This window comes from Bos grunniens, chromosome 3 (assembly GCF_055505025.1).
Source record: "Bos grunniens cultivar Pamir isolate PY7600 chromosome 3, Bosgru_T2T1.0, whole genome shotgun sequence".
Classification (NCBI taxonomy): Eukaryota; Metazoa; Chordata; class Mammalia; order Artiodactyla; family Bovidae; genus Bos; species Bos grunniens.
In genome coordinates, this window is record NC_141167.1 from 54,253,702 (window position 1) to 54,279,237 (window position 25,536).

Sequence of the window (25,536 nt, forward strand, 5' to 3'; positions counted from 1 at the left end):
TAACAAATCATCATTATTTTGAAACCACAGTTTTTCTAAACTTTTTTTAAAGCGTATGATTTACATGGCAGGTGGACCTCCAGCATGCATCTTTGTGAATTCAGGAGTGAGAACTGGGCCTCAGCTGGACACTTGAGGTCTGATGTAACACTGTGATTCTGTGGCTTGCCAAGGGCTCACCAGCTATGAAGGGTAGTTAGCTGATTGCTAGGACACATGCAGAATATTAAGACATGAATTCTGCTCTTATCTGAGTATCATACTTGGTTCCAATCAGTTACTAGTTTCACAGAAAAGCTTCTTTGATGTAAAGTGATTTCTAGTGGGGTGAAATGCCTAGACCATGCACTCATCTATAATTATTCATAACTGCATTATCTGTTGTGGTTTATAAAATAGAGATGTGAAAGTTTTGACCAGACCATGTTTCTCCACGTGGATCTTCTATTTTGACAGACGGCTGTGTTTGTCTTGGATGGCTCATTACCACTGTCATTAAACAGTTGATAAAACTGTCATACTGGACATTTCAATGAGAGTGTAAAGCCCAGAGTTTATGAAGCTACCAACCAACTTCTAGAGGAAGTTGACAAACCCAGATCATTCATAATGAGTAAAAGAGAAAAAACTCAATGGGAATGACACTGAGCCAGAGAAATGATCAAAATAACCAATCCACCCAAAAAAGAAGAAAGTCCTTTATTTCAGTTTTGAAAGAATGTAAGAAATAAAAACAAACTCCAAAAGGTTTTTTAAAAATTCTTTAAAAAGATTTTTGTTCTATTTATTACTTTATATCCATTATACAGCATGATTTCTTAGTTGAAAGGTAAGGAAATTCTAAGAAAGCTAAGATAAAAAGAGGCAGAGTGAAGTCATGATAAGAATATTTTAAAAGAATGTGTTCAACCCCTTTGCTGCTGCTAAGTCGCTTCAGTCGTGTCCGACTCTGTGAGACCCCATAGACGGCAGCCCACCAGGCTCCCCCATCTCTGGGATTCTCCAGGCAAGAACACTGGAGTGGGTTGCCATTTCCTTCTCCAATATGTGAAAGTTAAGTCTCTCAGTTATGTCTGACTCATAGCGACCCCATGGACTACAGCCTACCAGGCTCTTCTGTCCATGGGATTTTCCAGGCAAGAGTACTGGAGTGGGTTGCCATTGCCTTCTCCAGTTCAACCCCCTTAGAAAAACAATAAATTATTTTTATCTGTATATTTTAAAATTCCAATAACTTGTGGTTAATCATTATTGGTGTATTTACTTGAAAATTGCCTTATCAAAATTTGTGTCTAAGATGTACACGGGCAGATTTTGTATTGGGTTGGATCCCGCATCGGCAGAGCTTCTGAAGGGTCTATTGAGGGGTTGCTCTCAAAAGACACCTGTCACTGAGTGAGGGAAATAGGAGAGGGCAGGGAAAGAAGGCAGACACAGATTTAAAATTTGAAGAGCAGTCCAGCCTCAGCCTGATCTCACCAGCAGCTCTGTTCAGAGACTTGCACAGAGATGACCCAGAGCATGGGAGCTGCTCCCAGGCAGCACCTGTCAGCCAAGAGCAGTCCCCCAGAAAAGGATCTGGGGGTGAGCTGTTAGCAGTCAACACTCAAGAACTGATGAGGGGTGTACCAACCTGGTATATGTATTTGTCTGTCTCAGGACCTTCTTCAAATAAAAGCATCCTCAGGCTGTTGATGTTGCCCAGTGTCTGTCCATAGCAGCTGTTCAATTAATAGCTAATGGGTAGGTGAACAAACGCATAGATGCTACAGGAAAGATGTTGAAAACTAGATTATAAAAATAGATGATAATCATAATAACTAGCATTTATAAAACATTTGCCATGTGCAGACACTATGCATGGATTATTTTTGTCAGGTAGGAACTGTTATTACCCGTTTTACACTTGCAGAAACTGAGATGGATGTGTTTTTCACAATCACATAGCTAGTGTGATATCAGAGCCCACACTTTTAACCTCTTCCTTATACAGAATGTTCAGAAATCAGGAAGGTGAAATAGGGTAAAACAAATACTGAATACTACTGACCCTGGGTCATTTATAGCTTTACAGAATGGCTCTGTTTTACTTGTGAAAGATGGAATTTCCAGCTGCATCTCCCCACTTCTAAAAGGCCAGGCATATGTACTCTAAGATGGAGCTTGAATAAAAATAAGAAATTCTAGAATCCTTGGAACATGCAGAGTGGTTGAAATATCTAGAAGAGTCCCAGTCTTTATGTCTCTGCTCTGTGATAGATTAACCACTGAATAAGCACATATATAATTATACCTTCTAAATTGGTTGTTTAGGTTTAAGCCTGGCTATAGTTAAAAATATACCATGAATATTATTAGAAGAAAGGAGATTTAAATGGATGTTAATTATTTTTAAATATTCCTCCAAGGAACAAGTTTAACTCTCATGAGTCTTATGGGAGAAATCCTCTAACACATTTGGGCCTTTCTAATGAACTGCCTTGCTCTTCTTCAGGATAATTACTGGTTTGCTCTGTGTCATTTATGAGATAAGCGACTTAAAGTTTAAGCCCCTCTCCTCTGTAATTCACCTGATATGTGAAATAAAAACTTAAAATAACACATTTTAAATGAATACTAATATTAGCTTAAAGTGGGATAGGTATCTGGCTGTCTGCATGCGTGCTGAGTTGCTTCATCTGTGTCTGACTCTGTGCAACCCTATGGACTGTAGCCCGCCAGGCTCCTCTGCCTATGGGATTATCCAAGGCAAGAATCCTGGAGTGGGTAGCCATGCCCTCCTCCAGGGGATCCTCCTGACCACAGAGATCAAACCTGTCTCATTATGTTTCCTGCATTGGCAGGCGGGCTCTTTACCGCTAGCACTACCTGGGAAGCCCCAAGTATCGCTGTGTGTTAGTCGCTCTGTCGTGTCCAACTCTTTCTGCCCCCGTGGACTGCAGCCCACCAGGCTCCTCTGTCCATGGAATTCTCCAGGCAAGAATACTGAAATGGGTTGCCATTCCCTTCTCCAGGGGATCTTCCTGACCCAGGGATTGAACCCGGGTCTCCTGTATTGCAGGCAGATTCTTTACCATCTGAGCCACCAAGGAAGCTCAAGTATCTGGCTACTTATCTTTAAAAATTATGTATCTGAATTTTAAATAGAAAACCTGTATTAATTAATCTGCAGTGTGTGCCCAGGGGATTATGTTCAACCTCCATGGCTGTCGTCCAGCTGTGTTCACAGCAATGGCACAAATGCAAAACCTGAATCTGCACGATCATAGTCATAGTTCTGACTCTCCTAACAAGACCGCTAAGTAGGTCATGATTTTATGCCAAAAGGAAATGGCCTTTTAGTGGCCAAAGAACTGTTTTTTATACTCTGTGGAAACCTATTATGGTGACCCAGTACTAACGTCATTGCTGTAGTTTCTCATTCCAGATTCATCACTTTGCCCACAATCTTCCAATTTTGCCTTTCCCACCAGGAAATAGTGGTGGGATTTCTTTTTAAATATTTTAAAATTAATGAAAATGTTTTATGCTACTGCAGTATTCCCAGCTTTTGGGGTAAACACAGAAATGTAACTTAGTTCTTAGGGCATGATTTTATGATACTTTAAACTTCTTTTTGAGACAGAACTGTTGAGACCGCAATTCATTTATTTATTCACTTATTCACTTGCAGAACTCTTGATCCAAAAGAGTTTGTGGAAAAGTGAAAATGAGATGTGGATTGGGGTGATTTATTGTTATTGTGACTTTTATTTCCTTTATCAATGTTATAATGATATTTATAAAATAAATGTAAGCCAGGAAGATTTTTTAAAAGCAGAAGCAATGATTAGACCTAAGGAGTTGTCAGAAAAAAATGTTAATCATTTTGGAATTAAAAGAATTTATCTCATTTTAAATGCTTTTAGAAAATGTGATTCTACATAGACAACCATTTACTACTTCCCAATATAGCAATAGGTAAAATTTTTTAAGACTTACTACATGTCAAGCTGTACAGTAATAATGTAGAGCTTGCTTACCCCTTTTAGCAATCCACAACCGTATGACATGGGCACTATGGCTATCCCCTTTCTATGGATGAGGAAAGATGCTTAGAGAATCACAGTCACACAGCCAGTAATGGTAGGACTAAATTTGAATGCAGATGGTCTAGCTTAAGAGTTTCTTCCTACATCTTATCACTTCCCTTGAGGGTTACCTATGGTCAAAGCAAAACAATGAATTATTATTGACATTATTGAGAAACCTATTTCTCCAACCAGATAAAGAATCGTGTAGATCTGGCTATGTGTTTTCTGATTCTTAAATTGTTTTCAGGTAAAGAAGAATATCTTTATTAGATCTGGGGCAGACACAAACCTAGACAAGAATACTTAAGGGTCTGAAATGTCTGGAACTCAAATGCCCTTATCTCCTGTGACACTTTCTGTAATCCTCAAATCCCATCCACTCACACATCCTTCTTAATCCCCCTTTCCTCTCTGAGACCAATTAAATCTTCTTTCTCCTCTGATCTCCCATGTTCATTTCTCTATAGCTCTGCGACTTCCTTTATTAATGTTAGACTTTGAGTGAGTGTCCCCCGCAGTGGACTATAAACTCTTTAAAGGCAAGAGTATTATTTTACCAAGCACTGAACCTCCAGTCATGGCATATAGTAGCTGCACAATAAGTGCTTTTTTAATGAATTAATTAATAAATATTTCCACACACTCATAGTATCATTTTCTCACTTACTTTTTAATGGAGAAGACATTTGTAACAAGCAAAAACACAATTCTTTTTATTCTACTATATGATACTGGAATAAAACAAATTTGCATACTATTTCCACAGCAGGTGTTAGTCAATAAGTATTTGTTGAGTAAATTACAACCATCCACGAGAACCTTCCAGTGAGCTTGCAAGAGGTCTTTTGAATGTGATAAATTTCCCAAATATCTTACAAAGTCACTTCATGATTTTGTAAAAGCTAATATCTTGCCTTTGCTTTCATGTAATCAAAGCTGCATTATTCTATAAGAGTGAAGGATGCATCTGAAATTGGCATCAATTTTGGTTTTCTCAGGCTCAGCCCTTTTTCCTGAGGCAATTAACAGATTCTTGTTGGCTTTGGTCTCCATTGGCATGTTCCATGTGTACCTAGTGGAATGTGACCTCTAAACCTCTGGAGAAGTCTGTTGCTTTGCAAATACTGTGCACCCTTTATACTTTCGATAAGCTTACCAGTTCCCATCCCCTTTAAGAGGAAGTTCAACATGTCCACTGTGGTAAAAAGAAGCAGACTTGGCTGGAGGCAGGATAGAGGCTAATCAGCTTTTCCGGAGCTACACTCATTTTGTCGTTGAGGGAAGTCACACCTTTGTAGAACAGAATCTCTCATTGCTGATATCTTCGGGAAGCTAGACAGGATGTCTTCTAGGATCTCAAGCGTATTTGAAAATGAAAAAGGGGAATAATTAAACAAAAATTAATCCCAAACAAAGTGATGGAGATGATGAAGCCAGGCGCATATGGACAAGTTTCCATGAGTGGAGAAAGAGGCATATTCTGCATTGTAGCCCCCTTTTCACTCATCCTCATCCTCTCTAGCCACCCACCTCAACTACAGCCTGAAAGATCTATTGATACCATACTTACCCAACAGAATCAACCCAGGGTTATGCATGATTCCGATTTGCTGAGTGCAAGGTGGGTTGTGTGATATGTGGCCAATGGAATTTCTAGATGACCCCCTTCAAAATTTAACAAATAAAATACAGATATTCCTTATAGATGGCAAGTAATCTCTTTTTCCTTCTGTTGCCTCTAATTAAAGGTCTAATGACTTTAGCAGAGGAGTATGAAGTAACTATCCTTTTAGTTGAGTCAGCTAAAACCACACATCAGAAGATTTATGGGAATTTTCTCTCCATTTGCATATTAATTTCTGTCCGTGGACCCAAACATAAGTCCTCTTATTATAAATCTGATTTCCATTCTCATAATTTTCTTTTTCTCTCTTGCTTCATTTATATTTCTCCTAAAACTTGGAACAAAATAGCTAAATTATCCAAAAGGCCCAATGGCTATTAAATTGTTAAACAATCCTCCATTCTGTTTGGGTTTTTATAATTAATTTTTTACCATCAAGCCTGTCACAGCCATCTTATTAATAAGTTAACTATTCAAAAACAAAGACCAGTTTAGTTTTTTGGGAACTTGGTACTAACAACATTATCACAGAGTATTAGACCCAGGGTTAGTGCGTAAAGGAAGAAATGAGGATGGTTGTTTAAATGGGCCTGAAATTGGAAATGACCTTAAAACTAAAAATAGAGAGGAAAAAGAATGTGAGATAACTAAGGACATAGGATTTGTTCCTCACAGAGCTAAAATAGCTTAGTTCTTAAGAGCACAAGTAGAGCAGTAAGACAGACTTGAGTTCATACTCAGGCCCTGTTCTTCACCAGTTTTGACCTTAAATAAGTATTACATTTCTGAGCCAACTATTTGCTTGAGAGAGTGACACCTCAGGTTGTTCTGCAGTTTATTGGGATATTAACAAAATGCTTTGCCTATTGCCTGGCAGACAGTTAAGTCCTACTTAAAATGCTATGTAAGTAGCATCGTTATAACAGTGTTATAACAATAGTTAAACAGTAACTACAGTTATCTGTCATCTTCCTGGGGTCACAGCCCAGCACACAGTTAATACATGCACATGCCCAGGGATTTCTGGTAGAGGAAAGTTAGATCCCTCAGTCGTGTCCAACTCTTTGTGACCCCATGGACTGTAGCCTACCAGGCTCCTCCATTCATGGGATTCTCCAGGCAAGAATACTGGAGTGGGTTGCCATTTCCTTCATCTTCCCAACCCAGGAATCGAACCCAGGTCTTCCGCATTGGAGGCAGACGCTTTAACCTCTGAGGCATCGTGAGACTTAAATGGTAGAGGAAGAAGCTACCAAATCAAAAACTCCAAGAAAGCTTTCAAAGAACTTAAGGAAGCAAGAAAGTGCATCACCAGTCAATCCCTTCTCAGAAGGTGAATTCTAGAATTTTAAGGCAAAGGCACCCTTATTTTCTTCAAAGAAACTGCGGCTTTTGTACATTTTCTCTTTGTCACTGAAAGAAGTGCTATTCCTTTCCTTTCTTCATTTCACTTTCTCTCACTTGTTCAGAACTTGGCTCATGGATCAACTTCTCCAGAAAACCTTCTCTGACCCTCCCCAACCCCACTGCCCACCTGTGCGGCCCCAGCTCCTGGGACACCCCATGTGCACCCCATCGAGGCCCTTCCCACATGAACTGTTCTTAACAGTTTATCAGTTTCTCGACATAGACCTTAAACTCCGTGGGGGCAGCTGTGCTATACTGTGTGCTGTTCTCAGTCGTGTCCAACTCTTCGCCATAACTGTAACCCACCAGGCAGTCCATGGGATTCTCCAGACAAGAATACTGGAGAGGATGGCTATCCCCTTCTCCACAGGATCTTCCTGACCCAGGGAATCAGACTCCAGTCTCCTGTGTCTCCTGCATTGCAGGCAGATTCTTTACCGCTGAGCCACTGGGGATGCCTGCCCCCCCACCTCCATGAAGGCAGAAGCGCTGCCATGTTTGACTGAATGAAATTTAATTATTTCTCCAAAGTCATACTTACTTCCTGCCCATGTCTTCAACAACGAGAAACATGACTCTTCTAAGAGTTATTTTATTATTCAGAATTATTTCTGACTATTCCAGTAAACCATGTTTTCATCGATGTTAAATGACATCCTAAAGAAGTCTATAAAAAGAAACAACCTCTCAGTACTGGTAACAGAAAATGTGTATTAACTAAGAAGGAATTTGATTTAAACTCCTATTTTTCTACTCGTAAGTGACATCTTTCATCCTAAGGTCCTGTGTTCACATTGCAAAATACATTTCCCTTCATTTTTCTTTTTCTGAACTGATCTCTGATTCCACTTGATCTCCACTGAATTGCCCATATAATTATAAAATGACCCTATTTGGCTATGACTGTAAAAGTCAACACTGCTAGTGAGAAATTTTTAAAAGTAAAAGAATGCAGCATCTCAACTAAGAAAAAATAAATAAATAAATAAAAGGAAGGAAAAAAAATAAGTAAAAGAAAACAGAATGAGCCTGATTTTCCCGGGGCCTAAATTAGCCCCTAGTCACACATCTGGCACTTTCAGATTTTTTTTCAGGCTGCCAGGATACCACTTAGGGCTTGTAGAGGAGACATTGAGGGCTGGAGAGAATGGAGCCTGTAATTAGCAAAGTTACCGAATGTCACACGAGGCTGAAAGTCGACTTCTGAGACTGTTAACTAGTTTCTTTAGTTTTAGACACTTTATTGGCAAAGGTTTAAATCTGTATGTCACCACCTTGTAGCTTTTATAAAGTCTCAAACTGCTGGAATGCTGGGAGGAAAGGGAAAAAATGGAAAATAGGAAGGAAAGGGGTATTTTAATTAATTGAATTTCCTGGTTAATTCAGTCTGATGAGTACTTGCTGTCTAACTGCTGGGCTCAGCACCATATTAAGTCTGATAGAGAAAAGATAGGAACCACGTGAGGCTATTTACGCCCACAGCAAGTTTATCTTGCCTATGCTCCTCTATTTTCTTCTTTTAACCTTTCTTTATCAAATCTTTGCAAAATATTTTAGTCCTCACTGGTGCCTTAATAATTACAAAAAACCAGACATGATTTAATCTTCCTTTCGTGTATTTCCGATATCCAGCACACCCTGGAACAAAGTAGGTGCTCAGTAAGTCTTTACTGAATTGAATTGTATGATGTAGATCCTTGATGATCCCAAGACATATTCGAAACTTTTCTTATGTGACAAAAATCCACTGTGTCCACAGGGTTCCCAGGACACCCTGTCACTCTGTCCTGACCTAAAGGGTTGAGATCAGGGGAGGGAGGCACATGAGGGAAGGGATATATATATAAAATTATGACTGATTCACGTTGTTGTATGGCAGAAACCAACACAACATGTAAACATTGTAAAGCAATTTTCCTCCAATTAAAAAAAATCCACTGTATCAATCTATTTGATGAGCTGCAGATCTATTAAATATTTCTTAATTAACTTCTGAGTGAGAAGGAACATATTGTTTAGTTGTTGTTCAGTCACTCAGTCGTGTCTGACTCTTTGCGACCCCACAGACTGCAGCACGCCAGGCCTCCCTGTCATTTACCATCTCCCAGAGCCTGCTCAAGCTCATGTCCAGAGTCAGTGATGCCGTCCAAACCATCTCGTCCTTTGTCATCCCCTTCTCCTCATACCTTCCACCTTTCCTAGCATCAGGGTCTTTTCCAATGAGTCAGCTCTTTGCATCAGGTGGCCAAAGTATTGGAGCTTCACCTTCAGCATCAGTCCTTCTAATGAATATTCAGGGTTGATTTCCTTTAGGATGGACTGGTTGGATCTCCTTGCTGTCCAAAGGACTCTCAAGCGTCTTCTCCAACACCACAGTTCAAAAGCATCAATTTTTCGGCATTCAGCCTTCTTTGTGGTCCAACTCTCACATCCATACATGACTACTGGAAAATCCATAGCTTTGACCAAACAGACCTTTGTTGGCAAAGTGTCTCTGCTTTTTAATATGCTGTTTAGGTTGGTCATTTAGTAGTATCTTAAAAATATATTGCAATGCATGAGACAGGGTGCTCAGGGCTGGTGCACTGGGATGACCCTGAGGGATGGGATGGGGAGGGAGGTAGGAGGGGGTTTCAGGATGGGGAACACATGTACACCCGTGGCTGATTCATGTCAATATATGGCAAAACCACTACAATTTTGTAAAGTAATTAGCCTCCAATTAAAATAAATTAATTAATTTAAAAAAATATATTGAATACTTTCCCATGTACTAAAATACTGGGGTTTTTTCAGCCACCTCCATTAGAACATATCTAGGTTCAATCCTTGGTCAGGGAACTAAGATCCTGTAAGCTGTGCAGTGTGACAAAAAAAAAAATGTTTATACCATTTATATATATGCTTTCTTTGGCAAAGTAATTTTACTTTTCTTTTCTCCTAGCTTGAGATAGAATTGACATATTATATTGTGTAAGTTTCAGATAGAGAATGTGATGATTTGATACACATATATGTTGTGAAATGATTCCCACAATAAGGTTAACAGACCCGTCACCTCATGATTACAGTGTGTGTGTGTGTGTGTGTGTGGTGAAAGCATCTAAGATCTACTCTCTTAGCAACTTTCCAATATATGATACAGTATTGTTAACTATAGTCACTGTGCTGAATATTAGATCCACAGAATTTATTCATCTTATAAAGGAAATTTGTACCATTTGACTGACATCTCCCCATTCCTGCCCCCTCTTAGCCCCTGGCAACCACCATTCTCTGGAGTTTGGCTTTTTTTAGATGCCAGACTTAATTTGAAAAGTGTCTTATCATAGTGCCAACAGATCCACGAGCAAAATACTGAGCTCTTGATTTTGGTTCATGATCTGAACATTGCTTAGCCTGAGGACATCTGCTCTAGGGTTCTACTTGAGTCTGCAAAGTATTAAAAACCAGCTACTGTAGCCACACACTCTCTAGCTCAAAAATTGTTCAAGATCCAGTTTCCACCACCGACTTGAATCTTTATGCTTTGGCTCTTCTCTCCCATCAACAACCTTCTGCACGTCCTAAGACCTAGCCTTTCCCCTCTTATCACAGGTGGTCTGGCTTTGGATCCACTATCCCTTAATGAAACAACCAGAGCTCTGGGAAAGGAGTGTGGAATGCTGCCTGCCAGTCAGGGGCAGAGCTGACACCCTGGCTGGGATGTGGGGAGGAACCGTTGAGCTAAGGCTGTGCCTCGGGTGCTCGTGGATGGGGAATCCTCTGAGGCAGAACCAGAAGAGCTTCTGCAGGAAGTGCTAGACCAAAAATGGACCCTGGTCAGAAATCTACTCTCCAACCCCAGAGAGGCTTTTAGAAGGAGGGTAGGCTTACTCTTTCTCTGATTACTGAGGAAGGATTGAGTGGTAATGAGAGGAGAAAAATAGAATCCTTGCTGGATGACTTTAGTTCTCTTAACAAACTGAAGGGCAGGGTTGTTTAAGTTTTAGAAGGCTACTGGAGAAGGTACAACCAGAGTCAACAGTGGACCAAGAGGGATAGCCAGCTTTCCTGTGTAAGTGATAGCCTTAAGCTAAAGACCCTGAGAAAGAGCCCTGCTTGGAGTTGGGAAGTCATCTGCCTCTTGCTGTCAATTTTGCTTGTCCTTGCTTCTTCCGAGGCTCCAGGTCAGCCTACAGGGAGGTTCCTCTGCCAACAGCCACATCCATTTGGCAGGGTACACATATCATACAGAGAAATAAAATTACCCACTATGGCCTCAAAATGGAAAGTCAGATCAAGGATATTTGGGCATATTGCACCTAGACCTAGTTTGGCTTGGCTTCAGGGGATTCTTAGAGGTCTATTCTGAGAGTACTCCTTTAGGACTTTGGCCCTGATTTGCTCTACAAGAGCCCAGCTAAGATCTAGGGCTTCTGGGACTTCCCTAGTGGTTCAGTGGTGTAAGACTTCACCTTCGACCCCTGGTTGGGGAGCTAAAACCCTACATGCCTTCTGGTCAAAAAAAAAAAACAAAAACAAAACTTAAAATCAGAAGCAATATTGTAGCAAAGTCAATAAAGACTTTAAAAACGGTCCACATTAAAAAAAATCTGGGAAAAAAAAAAAAAAAGATCTATGGCTTGCCCATGATTCTGATCCTGACATCCTTGACAGTTTGATATAGGCAGATATGCATTCAGATCCCGGCTTGACCGCCTACATGATCTTGGTCAAGTTATTTAATCTCTGAAACTGAGTTTTTAAATCTGAGGATGATGACACCTCTTCTAAGTAATATTGTAGGGATTTAATGATAAAGTTTATAAAGAAAAGCTTAACAATATATGGCACACAATAGATGCTCCAAAAAAAAATGGCAACTGTATCTAGTTCTTCAGTTAGTTCCTTTTCATTGTTGATTGCTATAAAGATTCTGAAAAAATGTCCTCAGAGCTAGTATAGTAGGAGTAATCAAAATTCTCTGGAGTAAGCCTTCTTCTCTCTAGCATAAGTCAGTCATTACATTGTTAAGATTTCAAGTTCAGGAAGAAATTTTTTTCTAAAGCACATCATAAATGCTGCAGCCATTTCCTCTGGGATCTTTTCATTGTGTTGACTTTTTCCCAACAAAAATTTTTAGATGCTGCCCATGTCCATAATCAAAATGTCCAGTGAAAATAAAGATTCTGTATAAATTGCTGAGAAAAGAAGTCTTTTAATCAGTTATTCACAACTTTCTAATGTTCTTGTACTCATCACTTTGCATAACAATTACATTTATTTTTAAATCTAGTTTCATTCACATTTTACCCTTATTTCATTCTGTAAGGAAATATTTTCTATACATCTCAGTTTTACAGGGACATATCACAGTAATTCTGTTCATCAAAGCATGGATTGGGACTTCCCTGGTGGCCCAGTGGTTAGAATTTCGTGTTCTCACTGCCAAGGGCCCGGGTCCAATCCCTGATGTAGGAACTAAGATCTCATAAGCTGCAAGGTGTGGCAAAAAAGTGTTAAATTTAAAAATAAAAAGCATGGAATTGATTTGGCTTTCCCAGACAGAATATTGTCCCTACCAGCCCTACCCCAACCAAATCTACTTTGATGCTACTCTTCAAGTTTTGTGGTTAATTATGAAGCTTTAGAAATACAGTTCTGTAGAATATAAACTGTCATTACTATTGATACATTGCTGATAACTACAGGTTTCACTCCAATGATGGCAGGTTTTAAAATTATTACTATTTTAGTGAAAACTCCAATTTTTGTTGGAGAAAAGTGAAATACTGTAAAGAGGATACCAGCCAATCAATTTGTTAGAAGAAAGTTTCTAGACATAGAAAAGTTTTGAAGGGCCAGTGATTTTTTTTTAATTTATTAATTAACTTAAGGTTTTTTTCATATTGAAATAGAATGGTGGTAGTTTAGTCACTAAGTGGTGTCTGACTCTTGCAACCCCATGGACTATAGCCCACCAGGCTCCTCTGTCTATGTAATTTCCCAGGCGAGAATACTGGAGTAGGTTGCCACTTCCTCCTCCAGGGGATCTTCCCAACCCAGGGACTGAACCCAGGTCTCCCTCAGTGCCGGCAGATTCTTTACTGACTGAGCATACAATATTATGTCAGTTTCAGATGTAAAGTTTTCTTTTGAACAGTAGAGATAGAGAGATCCAAGTGGAGTGTGAAATCCAAATATGAATTTTTAAAGACACAGAAAGGAAAACAATTATAGGTTTGCAGACAAGTTTGCTGGTCCATTTGAGCCCATCCCTGATGTCCACACCCTGAAGTCAGGATGCTTCACCTGGGAGTGGCCTGGAGAAACCTGCGCTCTACCACAGTTACTCTGAGACTTGGGACATGCATTGGCAGACATCATTCTTCCATGCCCTATTGTTAAATTTTTACTGGAATATAATTGATTTATAATGTAGTATTACTTTCCTCTGTACAGCAAAGAGCATCAGTTATGTGCTAAGTCACTTCAGTCGTATCTAACTCTTTGTGACCCCATGGACTGTACCCCGCCAGTCTCCTCTGTCCATGGGATTCTCCAGGCCAGAATAGTGGAGTGGGTTGCCATGCCCTCCTCCAGGGGATCTTCCTGACCCAGGGATCGAACCCACATCTCTCAGATGTCCTGCATTGGCAGGCGGATTTTTTACCACTAGCGCCACCTGGGAAGCCCGAATCAGTTATACATATACATATATCCACTGGTTTTTATTCTTTTCCCATATAGGTCATTACAGAATATTGCGTATAGAGTTCCCTGTACTACTTTATTGTTCTTATTAGTTATGTATTTTATAAATAGTATAGTATAGTGAAGTCGCTCAGTCATGTCTGACTCTTTGCAACCCTGTGGACTGTAGCCTACCAGGCTTCTCCGTCCATGGGATTCTCCAGGCAAGAATACTGGAGTGGGTTACCATTTCCTTCTCCAGGGGATCTTCCTGACCCAAGGATTGAACCTGGGTCTCCCGCATTGGAGGCAAACGCTTTAACCTCTGGATATGTATATGTCAGTCCCAGTCTCCCAATTTATCCCTCCCCACAAGAGCCAGGGTTTTGCATGTTGAGGGATCTCCAGTAGCAAATGATAAAAACCATTTGGTAGAGACGAGGCTTACTTGAAATGTCTGCAGGAAACCAGGGGGAAGTAAAACATTCAAGACTCTGGCTTGATGTTCAGAGAATGATATTTATGGGATATATAAAACTGAGATAATACTAATAACAGAGCCCATTTATTTCCTTCTCAAATGTTGAAGCATAGAAAAAAAAACAGGAGACAGACCTAAGTTTACTGAAAGGTGGAATCTAAAAAGACTGAAATTTATTCTCCTTTTTGAGTCCATTTAGGATATTTTATAAACCTAACATTCCTAGCTAGCAGTGCTAAGAATACAGAAAGCCTCATCTCTATGGAGAAGATCTGGGAAGCCTGTTGCAGTCTGGAAATCAGAGCCAAAAGAAAACAAACAAGAATTCATTTCTGCCATTAAAATTGCAAACCATCATTGTTGCAATCTACTATAATTTCCTTTCCTAATCTAGATATATTTTGTATGATTTTGAAAGCTGTTACAACATTTGTTATTCAAATTAAAATATGTGTTGTAAGTGAACTGGGAAATTTGGTAAGCATCTCATTTTGAAATTTCCAATTGACCTCCCCAGCCCTCTTACATTAAATGACATAAAACAAATCATGCAGACCATGTCCTCTGCAAGTTCTTTCCCTCAGAAAAAAGAAAAGACGTTTGTTAAGATCGCTAGACATTAAACAACAATCACCAAAAAGATAAAGTGCTCATATAACCACAGAATTTCAGAGCTGGGAACAACCTCAGACATCATCTAGTCTAGTGGCACACAATTTCATCTGCCCCCTGAAGCTTGTTGACCCAGAAGATCTATAAAAACTGTTCTTTCTAGAACCTTAATAATCCTATACCTATGCTCGTGTTCTGTCACTCTGTCGTGTCCAACTCTTTGCGACCCTTTGGACAGTAGCCCGCCAGGCTCCTCGTCCATGGGATTTCCCAGGCAGGAACACTGGAGTGTTTTGCCATTTCCTCCTCCAGGGGATCTTCCTGACTCAGAGACTGAACCCACATCTCCTGGTGTCTCCTCTGCAGTATTACCACTTCTGCTATTCGTGTTTTGGAGTTTACAACACAGGTTCTTTCAGCTCAAAATCAGACAGAAAGAGGGAGAGGAAGGGAAAGGGAAGGAAAGAAAGAGAGAGAAAGGAGGAGAGGAAGAGAATAATTGCTACTCGAGTTTCAACACACTTTTTAGAAACCCCAAAACTGAGAATGCTTTGGTATAGATGAGAGTTTCTCAGCTTTGGCATTACTGACATTTTAGACTGGATAATTCTTTGTTGTGAGGGGGCTGTCCTGTGCACTATAAGATATTTAGCAGCATCCCTGGCCAGTCTCTCCCTTGCCAGTTGTGACAACCAAAAATATCTAGCAACATTGTCAAATTTGGGCCAGGGGTGGAAGCGGGTGGACCACATTATTCCTGGTTGAGAACCATTGATATGTATGGTTTGTGCAGAAACAAATAATAGATAAAATGTCTGATGATTGAAAAGCCAGTTCTCTACTCATCATACACACAACCTCTCCAACACTGAATGTTATTATTTCGTGAAGACCTTTTCCTTGAAGTAGCAGCTGTCCTGATAGTACTCAATCAGAATGCTCTCCAAGATCAGTATGCCATGTTATTTGCCAAACAGCTAGACAGAAGAGTCCTATTCTAGTCCTGGAGCTGCCAACGTGGGATGTTACAGAAAATAAGAAAATCTAGGTTAAATTCTGTGGTCCTGATTCAGAAGTCACTGGGCTTCATCAGCTTTTGCATAATCCTAGAGTTGAGTTGGCCATGTGGGTGTCATCTTCCTTCTTTGGGGCTCCCTGTTCATCATCCAAGTGCTTAGGAGTGGTCAAATTCAAGAGTCTATCAAGGATATAGTAGTTACTCAGCAAATATTTGTTGAATGCTTTCATGAAAGATGTTTTACTTTGGGTATTTTGCCTTTTGGATTGGACAATTAAGCACTTTATTGTGCCAGAGCTAAACATATCCTTGTTCAAATCAGTTGAAGGATAGGCTATCTCTTAGAAAATCTCAAAGGCACTCGTATTTCATATTCCACAATCCTCAAGTTTAAAAAAAAAAGTGTACGTGTGTGTGTGTGTGTGTGTGTGTAAGCACACACCTGCCTTGTCCAAAGTATAGAAGCAGTCAAAGGTGTATAGACAATACTCTGTCAATGAAGGACCGCAGTACAGTCCAGGGTCTGTACTGGTGTGTTAAATATACCATCTCTTTAGTCCTCACAATAATCACACTGTGTAGATGCTAAGCACAAGGAAATATATTGTTCAAGGTCAGACAGCAGCTACAAGGGAAGCAGAAATTCAAATCAAGGTCTGGCTGAGTTTTCAGCTGCCTGAGCCCGTTTACAAGCCTCCCTTGACTTACTTGGCCCTTGTGCCCCAGGCCTCTGTTGCCTATTGAATGGAGAACTGTCTGTCCACAGCTGCCCTGCCTGGTGAGAGCCTATGCAGAGACGGCCCCAGGACCCAACCAGACCAGACCTGCAGGGGCTTGGTGCCTTTCAGCTCTTCTAGATCCACACACTCTGCTGTTCCCTGGAGCATGTGATCTGGCTTCCAGGGGCTGCCGTAGGGTCTAGGCAACCAAACCAGAGGTGGGGGAACTTAAACTCTTCTTAAAGAAAACTGGGACCAGTGGAAGACTATAAACTAAAAGACAGCATATATATGCCTCTCCCTTCCTTCTCCCTCAGACTGTTCTGAGATATACTGGTTCCATTTAGTCTTTCTGGAGACCAGCTGTGACTTCTTGTGAAACTGGGGCCCAGATCAGTACTATGTCACCTTACATCTGCTTTGCTTCTTGCTTTGTCTCAGTTCCCCTTTTCCTTCAAACTTACTGCCCTGGCGTTACACACACACACACACACACACACAGAGCCCCCAGTAAAGTGTTAATCTATAAGTTTTGCTTTGGTTCTGTTTTTTAGGGTACTGTGGCTAAAACATAAGCTTTAATTTATAAAATAACATGCTATTACCCATCTTTCAAAAGTCCAGGAAAAATAAAAACAAACCTTCTATTAGTAGAGCTTACCTCATACTGATCATAGCTGACAAATATTTTGAAAGAAAGAAAAAGAAGCCATGGTCTACAGGTGTGGGAAGCAGTGCATTAAGGTGGCACTAATCTTGCCTTTGAGAAACGCTGGACTGGAAGAAACACAAGCTGGAATCAAGATTGCCAGAAGAAATATCAATAACCTCAGATATGTAGATGACACCACCCTTATGGCAGAAAGTGAAGAGGAACTAAAAAGCCTCTTGATGAAAGTGAAAGTGGAGAGTGAAAAAGTTGGCTTAAAGCTCAACATTCAGAAAACGAAGATCATGGCATCCGGTCCCATCACTTCATGGGAAATAGATGGGGAAACAGTGGAAACAGTGTCAGACTTTATATTGGGGGGCTCCAAAATCACTACAGATGGTGATTGCAGCCATGAAATTAAAAGACGCTTACTCCTTGGAAGGAAAGTTATGACCAACCTAGATAGCATATTCAAAAGCAGAGACATTACTTTGCCAACAAAGGTTCGTCTAGTCAAGGCTATGGTTTTTCCTGTGGTCATGTATGGATGTGAGAGTTGGACTGTGAAGAAGGCTGAGCACCAAAGAATTGATGCTTTTGAACTGTGGTGTTGGAGAAGATTCTTGAGAGTCCCTTGGACTGCAAGGAGATCCAACCAGTCCATTCTGAAGGAGATCAGCCCTGGGATTTCTTTGGAGGGAATGATGCTGAAGCTGAAACTCCAGTACTTTGGCCACCTCATGCGAAGAGCTGACTTATTGGAAAAGACTCTGATGCTGGGAGGGATTGGGGGCAGGAGGAGAAAGGGACGCCAGAGGATGAGATGGCTGGATGGCATCACTGACTCGATGGACTGGGAGTTTATGATGGACAGGGAGGCCTGGCATGCTGCGATTCATGGGGTCACAAAGAGTCGGACACGACTGAGCGACTGAACTGAACTGAACTGAATCTTGCCTTATCTGCCTAACCACCATATGCTTTTCTCCCTCTTGCATTTAGACAAAAGGCTGTGTTAACACTTGTTTGAGTACCAGGACTCTGTTTATCTGACTATGATGAGCCTGTGTAGCCTAGTATGATGGATTTAGTAGCCTAAATTCAAGCCCTACTGCTTCTGCATATTTGGTGTTTGACTTGAGAAAGTAATAATACCTGCATAGATATTTCCTCACCTGTAAAATAGAAACAAGATAATCTGCCTCACCTTTCCCATGGGCTGATGTGACACCGTGAGAGTATGTTGAAGCATCACACAGGTGTGCTTTAACTGTGTGAGGGGAGGTTAGGTAATAACTTTCTAATTTAGTCTTCTGAATTCCCATCACTAAAAATAATGAAGCACTTCGGTAAGAAAATGTAAAGGAATAAAACTTTTAAATCTTTTCAGATATGTTTAAGGTAATAATTAAGCTTAAAAACCAAGATGGACTAGGGACTTCCCTAGTGGTCCAGTGGTAAGACACTGAGCTTACACTGCAGGGGACACTGGTTCAATCCCTAGTCTGGGAACTAAGACTCCACAAGCTGTGCAGCATAGCCAAAAAATAGAGGAGAAAAAAAAGCTATGATGGAATAAAAGAGACTGGATTTTACCTCCCACATGAAACAAACAAACAGAAATAAACATAAAATATATTTAAAAAAACAATTTTAAGACAGTGATGTCAGACAATCAGATGATTCTCCAAGAGAAAAGAAACATGTGATGGGCCCTGTGATTGCCCTCAGCTGACCACTGGAGAATTTCCAGGCTACAGCGCATGGAGAGGGAAGCTCTAGGGGGAATGGCGGACTTCACGAATTGAGCAGATGGAGCTCAGACCCCCAAGAGACCAAGGTGGCTGGAGTTCAAAGGACAGAGTATCATAGATACAAGAGATGCACAGAGAGAAAACTCTGGAGATCTGCAGGATCCAGCAGAGTACAAATCGGGGCACACGTGTGAGGAAATTGCGCAAAGCTGAGGGAAAAACAACCCAAAAGGATCAGCAGGAACAGTAGCTGGAGCTCACACTGGGCTAAGAAGAGTGCCTGTTTCTACCAGCCCGACTGAAAAAAATCCCTTAATTCACAAGGTACTGGCAGAGTACTTGAAAAAAATTTGCCACAACCGTGGGAAATAGTTAACCATAAACTAAATACTGCTGTGGTCAAGTCTAATAAATCTTAGACACATGGCCTGAAAGGATCAAGTTGTTTCCAATAATTAAAATTCATTCCAGAACAAAGCTCAAAAATATTTATAGAAGTTATTATAGTTGTATTTCATATGTTCAAAACCTTGCATTTCATATCTTCAGAACTCTATAGAGAGTTTCTAAGACTCAAATCAAATATCTGTGGATAAAAACTACAGTGTTCAAGGTAAAAGACGTCTGCTGTTGCTGCGCTAAGTCGTTTCAGTCATGTCTGACTCTGTGCAACCCCATAGACGGCAGCCCACCAGGCTCCTCTGTCCCTGGGATTCTCCAGGCAAGAATACTGAAGTGGGTTGCCATTTCCTTCCCCAATGCATGAAAGTAAAAAGTGAAAGTGAAGTCGATCAGTCGTGTCGGACTCTTCGTGACCCCATGGACTGTAGCCTACCAGGCCCCTCCATCCATGGGATTTTCCAGGCAAGAGTACTGGAGTGGGTTGCAACGTCCTTCTCCCAAAAGACGTCTAGGCTGGAATAAATAGTATATCCATACAATGAAATACTACTGAGCAATGAAAAGGAGTGAGCTTGATAAAATCTCAAAACAGTTGTGCTAAAAGAATCCAGACAAAAACGTTTCAAGCTGTGCCATTCCTTTACTTGAAATTCTAGAAGATGCAAAGTAATCTCTAGTGGCAGAAAACATATCAGTGATTATCTGATGAGGGGGCAGAAGGAAAGCATTCTCAAGAGGCACAAGGAAACTTTAGGGAGTGATGGAGGTGCTCACTATGTTGATTTTTATGATGGTTTCACAGGTGTGCACAGATGTCAAAGCTTATCATTTTGTACACTTTAAATATGTGCAGTTTATTGTATATCAATTATAATTTAAAAAACTAAAGAGACTAAAGTGAATTTCTAAAAACCATTGAACAACTTGGGAAATAGAGGATTTAAAAATGTAGCCACATTTAATGTTTAAAATTTTGTAAATTTTAGAAAATGTTTCAAGATTTAAATCTATAATTTTTGTTACATCTAAACCTATAGTGTCTATAGACTATACCTATAGAATAGCATCTATATTTGTATAGTAGCTAAAATTTGTTTGAGGGTTCTCTCTTTTTCCTTTTTGTAGCAACAAATTAGAAAACCTATTCCCCCTGTTGATTGGAAATATTTTCATGAAGGAGGATGGGGGAGTATTTCAAAACAAAACTAAGAATCAGAAAGGCACAAGTTATGAATTTTTCCAAAGCTTGTTTTAGAAATTAAGAAAATTATACCCATTTTTCTTAATCGTAAGTGACTGCACACTTACTCTCTAACACCCCTTTCTGTTTGATATGAGGTCTGGGCTTGAAAAATCCTCTAAATATCTGATTAAAGACTCCAGGACTTTAATTCCTGTTGTCCTCCTTCATTAGAGATGCATGCTCATTATATTTTGGACTGAATTAATTTATGTATTCTCATGCTCCCAACTTGTCTGTCTTGATTTCTCCCAGTTTGATGCCGACCGAGATGAGGATGAGGTGTTCTATGACATCAGCATGGCAGTTGACAGCAAGTTATTTCCAAACAAAGAGGCTGCAGCAGGTAAGTCATCATGTCCTTTGGGCTACAGTACACCCTGCTCCCCTGCCAAGTGTCTGGGGCTTTGTAGTAACGCCAGAGCTCAACATACTGCTGTAAGGTTGTGAGGATGATGCTGTCCTCAGAGCTTTATACCTTCTGGTTTAAAAATAAAGGTACAAAACAACATAGAAAAGAGCCATATATCTGGTTCTTATGGTTGCTGCCTTTCTTCCAGTCATTGCACAGGCAAATTAGCAGGTAGTCACAATATAGCATAGGATCTACGTTACTATGGGATTTCCCTAGAGGCTCAGATGGTAAAGAATCTGCCCTAAATGCAGGAGACATGGGTGGGAAAATCCCCTGGAGAAGGAAAGGGCAACCCACTCCAGTATTTTTGCCTACAGAATTCCATGGACACAGGAGCCTGACAGGCTACAGTCCAGGGGGTTGCAAAGAGTCAGACATGACTAAGCAACTAACACTTCACTACTTCTGCTGCTGCTGCGGCTGCTAAGTTGCTTCAGTTGTGTCTGACTCTGTGCAACCCCATGGATGGCAGCCCACCAGGCTCCTCTGTCCCTGGGATTCTCCGGGCAAGAACACTGGAGTGGGTTGCCATTTCCTTCTCCAATGCATGAAAGTAAAAAGTGAAAGTGAAGTCGCTCAGTCGTGTCTGACTCTTCGAGACCCCATGGACTGCAGCCCACCAGGCTCCTCCATCCATGGATTTTCCAGGCAAGAGTACTGGAGTGGGGTACCATTGCCTCACTACTTCTATGTTACTATAATTTTTAAAAGTTAATCTAATCCATAACTTGAGCACAATCAAAGTTACAACTTCTCCAGGCTGCCCTAACACATATATGTCTCTCCTGAACCGCCAGGGAAAAATCCTCCCCTTGGGTCTTCTAGATGCCCCCATTCCAACCCACTGCCCCTGTTGTGGCCCTGACTCTTCTCTTTCTATACCTAGAAGTTTGACACTGTCTATCTGCTCAAGTAGTCAGTACTCACAGTTCCATCCTTGACCCTTTTCTCACTCTCTTATACACTTTCTCTGCATCAACTCATTGTCCCTTATGGTTTCAACCATCACTTCTACGTGTTTGACTCTCAAATCTTTGTCTCAATCCTGACCTTTCTTCTCAGTTACAGCCTCAGTGAATAAAGACCAAAAGTTCTGGGCTGTAAAGAAAAAGGCTAAACACCTAAAATTTTAAGCTGTATTTGAAGCTCACTAAGAACAGGTTTTAAGAAAGACTTTTTTTTTTTAAAGACAAGGCAGTAGTCTTTCTGGGCAAACCCACAGAGCACAGAAAACTGATATAAACTCCCTTGCCTGATTTTCCAGTGATATTTACAGAAAGATAGCCTGTTACAGGAAAGAAGGAATATGGAGAAGCATATCAGATCATGTAAACAAGAGTACCACTGCTTCAAAAAAAGTTGTAGACCTATGTTTTTTGTTTATTTTGTTTTGTTTGACCACCCTTAGGGTAGTTCCCTGACCAGGGATCGAACCCAAGCTCTCTACACTGAAGAACAGAGTTTTAACCACTGGACTACCAGGGAAGACTTGACACCTGTGTTTTTAAGTTAATATTTAATTCATAACATTCATTTTAGACCTCTCACAACAAATATCTATCTGATAGATACCTTCAATTTCCAAACAGCAGAGCAGAGGAGAAAATTTAAACTGCCCCTTCTTTAGAACTTCCAGCACTTTATGATTCTCAAGTAGCATTTCTCCAAAGTGGCCTCATCCTACAGTGATGTAGCTGTGCTGTATAAAGTACATTCAGTAAATTCTGTCTTCATCCTCTTCAGGTCCCCTTGGTAGAGTGCACCAAGAAACCCCCATAGCAGGGGTTTCCAGGGGCCCCTCCTGCCTTCCTACAGCTCTGAGCTTATGAACAGAGAGGTCTGTGTTCACAGCCACAACTCCCTAACCCCCCTCCATTCCCAAGACTGCTGAAAACATACAAGACCTCTACTCAGCCTTAGAGTAAACCCCTTCTATCTGTCACAGCCCTGGTGAGTGAAGTGTTCCCAGGAGAGCCTGTGGTAAACTGGAAGTAAACCTATCCTTACCAGAGGCTGCCACTTCACAGCCCCAGACTATTGTTCAGTTCAGTTGCTCAGTTGTGTCCGACTCTTTGCGACCCTATGGACTGCAGCATGCCAGGCCTCCCTATCCATCACCAACCCCTGGAGTTTACTCAAACTCATGTCCATTGAGTCGGTGATGCCATCCAACCATCTCATCCTCTGTTGTCCCCTTCTCCTCCCACCTTCAATCTTTTCCAACATCAGGGTCTTTTCCAATGAATCTGTTCTTCACATCAGGTGGCCAAAGTATTGGAATTTCAGCTTCAGCATCAGTCCTTCCAATGAATATTCAGGATTTATTTCCTTTAGGATGGACTGGTTGGATCACCTTGCAGTCCAAGGGACTCTCAAGAGTCTTCTCCAACACCACAGTTCAAAAGCATCAATTCTTTGGTGCTCGGCTTTCTTTATAGTCCAACTATCACATTCATACATGTCTACTGGAAAAACCATAGCTTTGGATTAAAAATTTACTGAGCATGGCCCCGCCCATCAGAACAAGACCCAGTTTCCCCCTCCATCTGGATGGATGAATTTAACTCAGATGACCATTGTATCTACTACTGTCGGCAAGAATCCCTTAGAAGAAATAGAGTAGCCATCATAGTCAACAAGAGTCTGAAATGCAGTACCTGGATGCAATCTCAAAAATGACAGAACAATCTCTGTTCATTTCCAAGGCAAACCATTCATTATCACAGTAATCCAAGTCTATGCCCCGACTAGTAATGCCGAAGAAGCTGAAGTTGAATGGTTCTATGAAGACCTACAAAACCTTCTAGAACTAACAACCCAAAAAGATGTCCTTTTCATTATGGGGGACTGGAATGCAAAAGTAGGAAGTCAAGAAATAACTGGAGTAAGAGGAAAATTTGGCCTTGGAGTAGAAAATGAAGCAGGGCAAAGGCTAATAGAGTTTTGCCAAGAGATGCACTTGTCAGAGCAGACACTCTCTTCCAACAACACGAGACTCTACACAAGGACATCACCAGATGGTCAATACCGAAATCAGATTGATTATATTCTTTGCAGCTAAAGATGGAGAAGCTCTATTCAGTCAGCAAAAACAAGACTGGGAGCTGACTATGGCTCAGATCATGAACTCCTCATTGCCAAATTCAGACTGAAATTGAAGAAAGTAGGGAAAACCACTAGACCATTCAGGTATGACCTAAATAATATCCCTTATGATTATACAGTGGAAATGACAAATAGATTCAAGGGATTAGATCAGATAGACAGACTATTGTTACCATTAAAGAATGGACCAGTGTTTCTGGATCCTTCTCTCTTTCCAGAGAAATCAGAAGCCTGCACCAGTAGGTAAAATCTCCCAGCTGATAAACATCAGTGACTCAGTGAATTAAAGAAAACATGTCCATGGGTTCTGCTCTGTGACTCATCAGTCCCCAGGTCTTGTGCCTTGGCTCTTTCCTTCTCTCTGAATCCTCTCTCTACATAATCTCAGCTGCTCCACAGCTCCCATATCACTTCCAATGATGAAGTGTGAATGACTTTCAATTCCTTTAAATTTTTTAAGTAAAAAATTGTGTGTATATATATATATATATATATATATATATCCGGTCCCATCACTTCATGGGAAATAGATGGGGAAACAGTGGAAACAGTGTCAGACTTTATTTTTTGGGCTCCAAAATCACTGCAGATGGTGACTGCAGCCATGAAATTAAAAGATTGTATATATATATATATATATATATATATATATATATATATCTGGTCCCATCACTTCATGGGAAATAGATGGGGAAACAGTGTCAGACTTTAATTTTTGGGCTCCAAAATCACTGCAGATGGTGACTGCAGCCATGAAATTAAAAGACGCTTACTCCTTGGAAGGAAAGTTATGACCAACCTAGATAGCATATTCAAAAGCAGAGACACTTCTTTGCCAACAAAGGTCCGTCTAGTCAAGGCTATGGTTTTTCCTGTAGTCATGTATGGATGTGAGAGTTGGACTGTGAAGAAGGCTGAGCACTGAAGAACTGATGCTTTTGAACTGTGGTGTTGGAGAAGACTCTTGAGAGTCCCTTGGACTGCAAGGAGATCCAACCAGTCCATTCTGAAGGAGATCAGCCCTGGGATTTCTTTGAAAGGAATGATGCTAAAGCTGAAACTCCAGTACTTTGGCCACCTCATGCGAAGAGTTGACTCATTGGAAAAGACTCTGATGCTGGGAGGGATTGGGGGCAGGAGGAGAAGGGGACGCCAGAGGATGAGATGGCTGGATGGCATCACTGACTTGATGGACATGAGTTTGGGTGAACTCCAGGAGTTGGTGATGGACAGGGAGGCCTGGCGTGCTGCGATTCATGGGGTCGCAAAGAGTCAGACACGACTGAGCGACTGAACTGATGTATATATACATGATGATTTGATTCATGAAATGATTACTGTGGTCCAACTAGTTAACAT

The 25,536-nt window shown here is 40.8% G+C and overlaps 1 protein-coding gene across 3 annotated transcripts in view; it reads left to right on the top strand.

Annotated features, from left to right (window-relative positions):
- The window catches only part of AK5 (adenylate kinase 5), a 259,382-nt gene that overhangs the window by 107,328 nt on the left and 126,518 nt on the right, over positions 1 to 25,536 (top strand). For all 3 annotated transcript variants that reach the window (XM_086390681.1, XM_086390683.1, XM_086390682.1), the window contains exon 7: positions 20,913 to 21,003. In XM_086390681.1, the coding sequence (XP_086246807.1) occupies positions 20,913 to 21,003 (91 nt within the window). The remainder of the gene's footprint in view (positions 1 to 20,912; positions 21,004 to 25,536) is intronic.